Source organism: Vulpes vulpes, chromosome 15 (genome assembly GCF_048418805.1).
Source record: "Vulpes vulpes isolate BD-2025 chromosome 15, VulVul3, whole genome shotgun sequence".
Lineage (NCBI taxonomy): Eukaryota > Metazoa > Chordata > Mammalia > Carnivora > Canidae > Vulpes > Vulpes vulpes.
The window spans coordinates 106468036-106479419 of record NC_132794.1 but is presented as its reverse complement, the minus strand read 5'-3'; the positions used below and the strand labels follow the sequence as shown (position 1 = coordinate 106479419).

The window sequence follows — 11384 nt, the reverse complement described above, 5'->3', positions numbered from 1 at the left end:
AATAAATGTGGACATTGAAATACATCCGAGACCATGATTTCTCAGTGGCTGAAGTGATTCTTCACACTCATTACACATCTGTGGAAATACAGATTCATCACCTGCTAGAGAAAAATGTAACAACAGGCTTTTCTGACAACTTTACCAGCCAGTAGCCAGGACGAGCTCCACAATAAACAATTATAATAACGTTTAACCTCATATAATATACTGCTATTGCTGTAGTTCGGGAATGCAGAGAAATTCAAGAAATTCTAGTTACATAACCTCTCCTTTTTTGCCCCTCAGGACTCTCATACGTAATCTCAAATTTGTAGTCACATTTGTTGAACACTGTGTGAAGCTTGGCATTTAAAAATTCAAAATTCCTGGCCTCAGTGTATGGAGAAGTTAAGGAACTTAAAAAAAAAAAATCCACAAATAGCTCAAACGCCTTTTTTTTTTTTTTTTTTTAGTCACCTTGCTATGTTTCGGTTTTTATTCTTGGTTTTGAGAGTTTCGGTAGTGTGGGCTGAAGCCCACGAGGAGAGCATCAAGGGCCACCCAGAGCATCCCTCCCATTTGTCATGTGCGGACCCAGGCCTCTGGGGGCCCCGTCGCCAACCAAAGGCCCGGCCGGCGAGAGCCTTCGCACATGTGGTGTGCGAAGACCCGGTAAATCCCGCGGGCGTTAAGAAAAACCCCACCGACACGGGGGCCTGCGCCGCCGCGAACGCCAGCGGGTTTGGGGCGCATCTTCAGCAGCCGACCAGGCTCCGGTCGTCCTGGCAACCGGACAGAGGACGCGCGTGCGCACTCTCTTGTCACGTGGGTCCGGCCTGGGAGGGAGGGGGGCGGACGGGGGTGGGGGATCGACGTCGGCGCCTCCAGACCCGGGGCCCCTCCCCTCTCAGCGCGGGGCCAGCCGAGGCGGGCCAAACCTCTGCCCTTTTGCGTGGGGGTGACTCACAAGCTCCTGCCCCTTTTCTGCTTTCTCCTGGCTCGGTCCTCGCACCACGTGCCCTCCTGGCCGCGCCCCCAGCTGCCCTTTCCAACTGCCTGTTGGACGTTGCTGCAAAATGTCGTGAGGGGCGCTGCGCTTTACGGCTGCCTCTCCCAGGCTAGAGCCCGGGAGCGCCCACCGCCGTCAGCCGTGTCTCTCTAGAGTCGGCCCGGCGGACGCGGGGAGCCCCGGCGCGCCGCTGCCTGCCCCGCCGCGCCCGCGCCGGCCGCCGGCGATGTGAGCTCGCGGAGGCCGCGGTGCCCCCTGGCCCGGGGTTGCGACGGGCGGCAGGTGCCTGTGAGGCGGGCGGGTGCTGGGGGCCTGCAGGATGGAGGAAAGCATGGAAGAGGAGGAGTGGGGCAGCTACGTGGCGATGATGGACGACCAGAACCACAACAACTGGGAGGCCGCGGTGGACGGCTTCCGGCAGCCCCCGCCGCCCCCGCCGCCCCCCTCGTCCATCTCGGCCCCCGCGCGCGAGCCGCCGGGGGGGCCGCTGCTGGCGGTGCCCGCGGCCTCGGTGGACAGGAAAGGCCCCAAGGAGGGGCTCTCGATGGGGCCGCCGCCCCCGCCCGAGGCCAACGGGGTGATCATGATGTTGAAGAGCTGCGACACGGCCGCCGCCGTGGCCAAGGCGGCCCCCGCCCCCACGCCCAGCTCCACCATCAACATCAACACCTCCACCTCCAAGTTCTGTGAGTCCAGCCTCTCCCCAGCAGCCTTGGCTTTTCTCCTCCCCGCCCGGACGCCGAACCCACCCTTGTCGGCCAGCCCTCCTGCTTCCTTTGTTTCAGGCCTGGGTCTCCCCTCCCTTCCCCTCCCCCCCCGCCCCCCCCCGCCGCCCTGGGTGTCTGCGGCCAGCGCCGGAGCGGCCCTGGCTCCTCGTGTTACCTGGCCTAGAGGCGGCCTGGTGCGCACGCAGCCCCAAGTTCTCCCGCAGATGCGATCCTTAGCACAGCTGGCGAGCTCGCCAACATTAAGGAGCTCTTTTCTTCTCCGTTTCCCCCTTAAAAGTTTCGCCCTGAACGTTAAGGGGGAAAACCAGGCCCTCTGAGCTTCGTTAGCAAGAGTCCTTTTTTTTTTTTTTTTTTTTTTGGTAGCCGGAGAGAAATCTGGCAATTATTCTTGGGCTTTTAGCCAGTCTGCGTTAAACAACTCAGGAATCGGAGACCTGAGCGATGTCTACACCTCGTTCTTTTTCCTTCTTCGGTGTGCCCCTTCTGTGTCCTGATAGGGGAAAAAATGTAGGAGGTGCTTCTTGGGGGTGAGGGGGACACACCGGGGTGGTTGGGAGCGACATCCGTTTTGAAGCCAATAACGTATAAAATCAGTCTTGAAAGCCTACACTCCTAAGAAAAAGCCATTTTCAGCGTGTGTCCCAAGTCCAAGATCACGTTGAGGGTTGAACTTTATGTTAGTGAGCTGTTTTAGCTCTTCAATTGCCAGCAGGAAGATTGAAGACCAAAATCTTGTTTTGTATTTGTAATCCGAAACTGTCCCTAAGAGGTAGGCTTCTATAGCTAGGGGGAAAAAGTGCTTTTTTTTTTTTTTTTTGCTTTGAGTGGGTTTTCTGGAGGTGCTGGTAGTGGTGAAAAGTGACCATGGCAGCCAGATTTTTACTCTCCTATTAATAACTGCAGGTTTTGAATGGCATCTGGTAAAGCAACTGGAGATTTCATTTCTAGTTACTAATTTTATCAAGCGGTACCAGTGATTGTCCAATTAGCTGTGCAGAGAAAATATCTGCCTTGATTAAGATATAAAATTACAGCTTTACACTTTTAGTTTTTTTGGTGGGAACAGCACATAACCTAATTTATTTGCCTTCAGGATAAAGCTTTGGTCAAAGACATTTGTGTGGACGTATGGTTGGTAAGATTTGGATAGGATTTTTTTTTTGTATTATGCATATATGCATATGTGAGAATAATACATAGTTTGTGTATTGAAGTCTATATAAGTGAAACCAGGCCTTAAGTGGCCTGGTGACTTATCTAAATGCTGACGGAAGCTTGTTTTAGTGCTTAAAGGGTTCAGTTAAAGAGTTCAGAAAACACCAAGTTGAGAGCAGAAACCAATGAAATTAGGAACAAAAGAAAAATTTGCTAAACCAAAGGATTGTTCTTTGAAGATTAATAAGCTAGATAGACTTCTGATAAGATGGATCAAGAAAAGAAGACGCAAATATAAAAAATGGGGAATAACTACGAGCGTGAGAATTTTTCAAAAAAACTTAATGAACTCCTATAGGTTAATAAATGTGAGAGCCTAGATGAAAAGCGTAAATTCTTAGAAAAATACAAGCTGAAAGTTGGTATCAGAAGGAGTGGATAGCTTGAACTAATAAATATTTAGCAAACTGAAATGGTAAAGACCTCCCCTTTCAAAAACTGGACAGAGGTCAGCGAGTTGCATTGAATGTTAAGTAACAATTTTTTTTTACAAGTCCTTCTAGGAAATAGGGAAATAAAAAGATGCCTAGCTCAGTTTACAAGGTTAGCGAAATCTTGATTTTACAACTAGGTAAGGACAATATGAGAAAATTATAGATCTGCTTCAGTTATTAGCATAGATATGAAAACCATATGTCATGTTTAACAGTATGTTAAAGGAATCACGATCCGTGGAGTTTTAAGAACGTAGATATGAGCATCTCTTTACTGTTATTGTATCTCATTATTAAACTTGAGAAAAATCATGGATATCATAAAAACATTAGATAAGATTCAACAACTGTATATGATAAAAACTCTTAGCAAGCTTGGAATATGAGATAAATAGATCAAGGTCATTACCAAAAATCTGTAGCAAATAATAATACTTAATGGAGAAATTATATAGATAACATTCATTTTGAGATCAGTAACAACAAGGATGTCCTCTCTCACTATTATTGTTTAACATGGTTAGAAAACGCCTAGCTACCACTACAAAGGGGAAAAATAAATAGAAGGATAGGAAGGGAAGCATAAAAACTCATTATTTGTGAATTTTATTTTATTTTATTTTTTCAAAGGTTTATTTATTTATTTATTCATGGTAGACAGAGAGAGAGGGAGAGAGAGGGAGAGAGGCAGAGACACAGGAGGAGGGAGAAGCAGGCTTCATGCCGGGAGCCCGACGCGGGACTTGATCCCAGGACTCCAGGATCATGCCCTCCGCCAAAGGCAGGCGCCAAACCGCTGAGCCACCCAGGGATCCCCTATTTGTGAATTTTAGTACTTAACTAGAAGGACCATTAGAATTCAGAGAAACTATTAGAACTAGTAAGAGTTTAGCAGGGTTACTGGATTGAAAGTCAAACTACAAAAATTTGTAGCATTCACTACACTAGCAATAACCAACTAGTAAAGGTAGTCAGAAGTAAATATTGTATACAATAAAAGCATCAAAATTATAAAGTGTCTAGGAATTAACACAAGAGTACATAAGAACTTTAAGAAGAAAATTTTAACAACTTTAATAAGGAACTAGAAGAGGATCTAAGTAAGGAAAAACTTCCCATGTTTTGAGATATTATGAGGGTCAGTTTTCTTCATTTTAATCTGTAAAGTTCGATTAACACTGCCATCAAAATTTCAGTTGGTGTGTCTAAACTGGTTTGTAACCTAAATCTGAAATCCGTATGGCAGATGGAATAAAGTTTGTGAAGAGCTAAAGCAATCCTAAAGATTTGTTTTGGTGGGGCTTGCCTTATCAGAAATTAAGATACTGTTTGAAGGCTGTGGTAATAAAAACTGTAGTGCAAGCGTATGAACAGAAAAAATAGACTTGGAGAACAAATTAGCAGAGCCTTACCATATGTGTTCAGGAACTTAAGGGTAGCATAAATCATTGGAGAAAGGAGTCATGTTAGGAAGAGTGGCTCACTATATGGAGGGAAAAAAATCTTACACTACAGACAGGATTGGTTATGGATAAATTTTAAACGTGAGAGAAATTATAAAATTAATGGGAGACATTGTTGAAGAGGCTCTTTGGAGGACTTCTTAGGAGGACTCTTAAAACTTCAAAAATTTATAAAGGTAAAAAAATAATGACTGATTATATACAAATTAAAGATTTTTCACTCAGTGAAAGACAAGAAAGAATGAGAGAAGGTATTTGCAGTGCCCAAACTCGATAAGGAGTTAATATGTAGACCAGACAGGGAAGTACACATCACTAAAAAGAGGGCAGCAACTTCTGTAGGAAAATAGGCAAAGGGTATTAATAAGTAGGTTACAGAATAGCAAATGTTAACATGCATAGAAAGATGTTTGGAATTATTAAGTAATCAGAGACCTGCAAATTAAACGAGTAATAGTGCCTTCCTACCTGTTAGGTTGGCAAAGAGTAGAGAGCTGGATGGCACCAAGTGTGGGTGGGGATACAGGATTTGCTGGCTGAACTAACAATGTAGTGGCTCTGTGAGGTGTCGAGATGCCCACAGTCTCTGTGGACCAAATAATGAAAGCTGGAGTGTTGAAGCCCTGAGCTATGACAGTCAAAGTGAATTTCTGGATTGTAGGATGAAAACAGCTTCTGGTGGTCTGTTTTTGGAATAGGTAAAAAGAAAGCATTTTTTTAGCTTGATGGATGCAAACTAGGTGCCAGGGATTGTGTTTATTTGTCCTAGTAGAGACCATATCTGGAACTACTACGATTGGAGTCACCACTTCATTTGGTTTACTGTAATCCACAGTCGTTCTCTAAGATCCATGTCCTCTGCACTGGCTCAGTAGGTTAGTGAAACAAGGTTCAGACAATCCCCATCCCACCATCTATTTTTAAATCTTTTAAGTTGATATTGTCCTCTCCAGTTTCAGAGATGTACTTTTGCTTTGGGTTTATTATTTTGTTAGGAAGCGGCGCAGCTAGGGGATTTTACTTGGCCCTTCTGACACTGATGATAACCCTTACTCCATAGTTTAGGGAGCCTTTAACTGTGTGTTCAAGGACTGGGGAAATTATAGGGTGGGTCCATGGATTCACTGGGCCTACTGTAAGATGGATTGAAGCCAAAACAGTCTTTCTCGATATGACATCACAGCTTCTGATCTGACTGGTTTACCACAGTGACGATCTGGTCCCTAAGAGTTAGTTTGGGCTTAGAGCCAGTGTTGAGTAACTCCTAAAAAGCCCAAGTGATTTTGTTTCCCACATGCACTGTCTCCTTGATGAAAACTTCCATATTCTATTGGAACCTCCATTCCTCTAGGAGGAAGACTTCAAGTATGCTCCTTTATGCAAATTTTGTAGGGTCCTTCCTTGGTGGAACCTATTGTCTCCTTTTCTCCAAGGGCTCTGTGTCTTTGAACAAACTCAGCCTGTATATTAGGTGGCATGCTATAATTCTTACATTGTAGCCACTTAAGTCAGGCCTCAGTTTGATATATCTAGGGTTTTTTTTTTTTTTTTTAAGATTTTATTTATTCATGAGACAGAGAGAGAGGCAAAGACATAGACAGAGGGAGAAGCAGGCTACTTGCGGGGAGCCTGCTGTGGGACTCCATCCCAGAACCCTGGGATTATGCCCAGAGCCAAAGGCAGATGCTCAACCACAGAGCTACCTGGGCATCCCGAGTTTTTTGGTTTTCTTTTCTTTTTTTCTTCTCATCAGGTGGTACCTTACCATCAAGAATATTGCCCATGTGTTTTTCTTTAGATCACCATGGTTAGCTATCACCAGAGATCCAAACCATTCTGATTACAGTTTTGGTCCTCTTGCCTATTATAACCATGCCTATTTTATAAATCTCAGGATTAAGTGCTTCTACTTATTCTTTGTCACTCTGGGAATCCCACTATCCTGTTGAAATCAGGGAGCCCTTTTAATGGCACTATTGCCCATCTATAACCTAGAACTACAAAGGACAGCCACCACAGCAGTTTTCACTACATCCTTCACCAGTATATTTATTAATTGATGAAGGGTCTTCTTGGAGGACATTTAAGCGTGTGTGTGTGTACGTGTGTGTTGAATATGATAAAAATACACATTATTGTCTTTGTAAGTCTGGATTGATTCATTCTACATACTGAGGAATATCTGGTGTTCCAACCTCTTCTTTCCTCTTCCTCATTCTCCTTCACTTCCTCCTTTTTCCTTTGTCCATTTCCTCTTTCTTATACACCTTTTTTCCTTTGTCCATTTACATCCAATAAATTGTACTCATTTGAGGCATAAAATTTTATCTAGGATATAAACAAGCTAAAAGCTAGCCTGTTACTGTTACTACTGAATGCTGGAATAAGCCAGGAGACTTTTTTTTTTTTTTTTGGCCAGGAGACTTTTGAACCAGAGAAAGAAATATGTTATTCATGGCCAGCAAATAGTGTGAAAATCTGCATATTTGCATAGGTTCCTCTGCCCCCAAATCTCCCAGAGGCAATACAGTATGGCCAAGGTGGATGCTCCCTCATTGGGTTTGTGTTGCAGCTGAAGAATATTGAACTTGGGGAATCCACTGCTTTTATAGAAAGCAGTAAGCGATCTTGCTCTTTGTTCAGGGGAAGACATTGCCTCATCTTTCAAGGTTACCAGCTATAGAATGAGTCAAGTTCAAGAGCAGTTGGTCTGGGCTTTGCAATCTTAGCACACTCAGGAAGACATACAGGGGTGCAAGAAGCCCAAGGAAGACTATCTCTCCAACGGTAACCACTAAAACAACCAATAGATCATTTTCATCACTAAAATCCTTTTTATGCTCTTTACTTTCAGTACTCCTGCCCCTACCCTTCTGCTTTCTGTTACTGAGTTTTCTTATAAATGGTATCTTACAATCTATATTATTTTATGCTTGGCTAGTTTCCTTCACCCTGTTTTTGAGATTCATAAACATTCTTGCATGTTACTTCTTTTTAGGACTAAGTTCTGTTTTGGCAGGGGTATAACACAAATCGTTGATCTGTTCATATGCTGGTGATCATTTGTATTTCTCCAATTTGGGTCATTATGAATAAAGCTGTTATGAACCATCATGTAGGTTTGGTGTAGACCTATGTTTTTATACAAATACCTGTAAGTCGAATTGCTTGGTATTAGCTGTGTATTTAACTTTATGAGAAGCTGCTTACTTGCTCTTTCTCTCTCTGTCAAATAAAAAAAAAATCTTAAAAAAAATAGGTAATGTGTAAAAGTTCCAGTTGCTCCACATACTTATTTATATTGGGTACATTTCACATCCTTGGTATTGTAAGCATTGTTTATTTTAATTTTAGTCTTTTTAGAGGGAGAATAGTAATATCTCGTGGTTTTGTTTTGCATTTCTCTTTTATACGTGCCATTGGCTTTTTCATGTGCTTATTGCCCTTGAATGTAATTTTGTTTGGGAATCTCTTTAAGTTTTTCTTGGGTTGTTTTATTGCAATAATTCATCATTAATTTTGGATACATATTTTTGTGAGATAATATGTATTGAGAATGTTATCTCTGGCTTTTCTTTTTTTTCTTTTTAAAAAATTTTTGCTTATTTATACATGAGATAGACAGAGTGAGGCAGAGATACAGGCAGAGGGAGAAGCAGGCTCCCTTTGGGGAACCTGATTCGGGACTTGATCCCAGGACCCTAGAATCATGACCTGAGCCAAAGGCAGATGCACAACTGCTGAGCCACCCAAGCATCCCTTGTCTTTTTATTCTTGACAACAGTCTGTGAAGAACAGAAGCTTTAAGTTTTGATGAAGTCCGACATCAATTTTTCTTCTATGGTTGTACTTTTTTTATCCTAAGAAATACTTGTTTACCTCACAGGGAGATTTTTTTCCCTGTATTTTATTTTAGAAATTTTATGATTTTAGCTTTTATGTTTAGATCTGTGATCTAAATTATGAGTTGATACCTGGTATGTCATATGAGATAAGGATTGAAGTTCTTTTTTTCTTTTTTTGGTATGGATATCCAGTTTCAGCACCATTTATTAAAAAGATTATCCTTTCCTGAGTTACTTTGTTGAAAAATCAGACCATATATGTATGGGTTTAAATTCCATTAATCTGTTCTTTGGTGTATCATATTTATTATTGTTCAGTCTTCTTAATTGAATGGTTGTTTGATCATTATAGAATATCTGTCTTTATCTTTTGTAATATTCCTTACTGTGAAGGCTGCTTTTTTTTTTTTTTTTGATAGCCATGCCAGTTATTTTATTTTTTTAGGATCATTTACACAATATGTCTTTTCCTATTTTATTTTAACCTGTGTATTTAAGGTGCATTTCTTGTATGTAGCATATGGTTTTGTTTTGCTTTTTTAAATCTAGTATGACAACCTCTGTCTTCTTTAAAAAAAAAGGTCTCATGTGTTTTGAGAGAAAGTGCAAGTCAGGAGAGGGACAGAGGCAGAGGGAGAGAGAAAATCTCAAGCTGGCTTCCCACCGAGTATGGAGCCTGATGTGGTGTTTGATCCCAGGACTCTTAGATCATGACCTGAGCTGAAATCAAGAGTTAGATGCTTAATCAGCTAAACCACCCAGGTGCCCCAGCCTCTCTGCCTTTTAATTGGAGCATTTAGACCATTTATATGTAATGTAATTAATATGGTAGTGTTTAAAGCCACGTCTTTTGATTTCTTTGTTCCCTCTGTTCTTTTGTTTTTCATATTTTCTTTTCCTGTCTTTTTGCTTATTTTTTATGATTAATGTTTGTGTTCAGTTTGGCTTATTATCATGCTTTTCTTTGCCTTTTTTAAGTGCTTATTTTAGTATTTATAATATGAATAAACATATAATATACCTTCAAATATCAGACCACTTCACGTATAATGTAACAATATTGTATCAATATACTTCATTTCTCCCTCCCATCCTTTATTCTGTATTGCCATTGCCATGATCATCTACATAAAGCATGCATCAAATATACAGTTATTAACTTTGCTTAAAACATCCATGTATCTTTTAAAAAAATTGAGGTGAAATTCATGTAGCATAAAATGAATGAAGCTTTTTAAAGTGACCCATTCAGTGGCATCTAGTACATTTACACTGTTTTGCAGTCATCCCTTTATCTGGTTCCAAAACAATTTAAAAAAATATTTATTTATTCATGAGAGACACAGAGAGACAGGCAGAGGGAAAAGCAGGCTACCTGCAGGGAGCCTGCTGTGGGACTCAATCCCAGGACCCTGGGATCATGCCCTGAGCCAAAGGCAGATGCTCAGCCACTGAGCCATCCAGGCGTCCCTGGTTCCAAAACATTTTTATTGCCATCAAATAATATCTGGTACTTGTTTAGCGGTTACTTCTCTTTTCCTCCCTCCCCAAGCCTCTGGCATCCACCAACTTTCTGTCTATGGATACACCCGTTCTGGACATCTCAGATGAATGGAATCATCATATATGAAATATGTCTTAAATAATAAAAAACTGGAAAATAATTCTTTTTTGTTTAGTCAGATACTCTGTCACTCTTTTTATTCCTTTGTTTTGACGCAAGTTTCCACCGCTTTTCTTCTACTTTGAGAACTTATATTAATATTTCTTATAGCACAGTTCTTTTGGCCTTGAATTTGTTCAGCTTTTCTTTGCAAAACTATTTTACTTTCATTTACTAAGGATATTTTTGCTGGATATAGAATTCTAGATGGACAATCTTTGTTTTTGTTTTTGTTTTTCAACACTTTCAAGATGTTTTTCCATTGTCTTCTGGCCTGCCTTGTTTCTCTAAGAAATGCCTGTGTAATCTTATCTTTGTTCCTCTCTCCAACTTGTCCTTTTTTTCTGACTGCTCTTAGGATTTTCATTTATGGCTTAAATTTTCAGCAACTTAATTGTTAGGTTCCTTGGGTTAGGGTTTTCTTGATGTTTATTCTTTTTATTGTTCATTGAGCTGCTTGGATTTGTAAGGTTTTAGAGTTTGTCAAATTTGGAACATAAATTATATATATAATTAATTACATATTAATTATAATTATATATAATGAAAAAAATTTTTTTTAAAAATCATTCACCCCTTACACATATGTTAGACTAGTTGTTACTGTACCCGAAGTCAGTAAGGTTCTGTTCATTACCTTTTTCAGTCCCTGGCCTCATGCCTCAGTTCAGATAGTTTCCATTGCTCTGTCTTCCTAGGTATCTAATTTGCTCTGTTAATCCTGCTTTTATTCAGCAGGAGTTCCAGCTGTTTTTTAATGTAAGCTGTCATTGAGCCCAGATTTCAAGTCAGTTAAGTGAGCAAACTGTTATAATCATATCTAGTTGCTTGAGGTAGTACAATAAATAATCTTTGGTAAGTGTATTCCTTTTGATAACTTAAATCTTATCTGAAGTTGTTTTCTTTCTTACTTGGTAACTCTAGAATCTGATCCCACATGCAGTTCTCTAAGTTGCTGTCAACATAAGGTATTAAAGTCTTTGGAAGTCTTTTTTTTTTATTTTATTTTTATTTTTTTTAAGTCTTTGGCCATCTTGAAGTTTTC

The 11384-nt window shown here is 40.8% G+C and overlaps 1 protein-coding gene across 1 annotated transcript in view; it reads left to right on the top strand.

Moving 5' to 3' along the window:
• The first annotated feature begins 1126 nt into the window (after window positions 1-1126).
• Window positions 1127-11384, top strand: part of CACUL1 (CDK2 associated cullin domain 1) — a 68770-nt gene continuing 58512 nt past the window's right edge. The window contains exon 1 of the mRNA XM_025994260.2: window positions 1127-1677. Coding sequence (XP_025850045.1) covers window positions 1311-1677 — 367 coding nt within the window. The 5' untranslated portion in view covers window positions 1127-1310. The remainder of the gene's footprint in view (window positions 1678-11384) is intronic.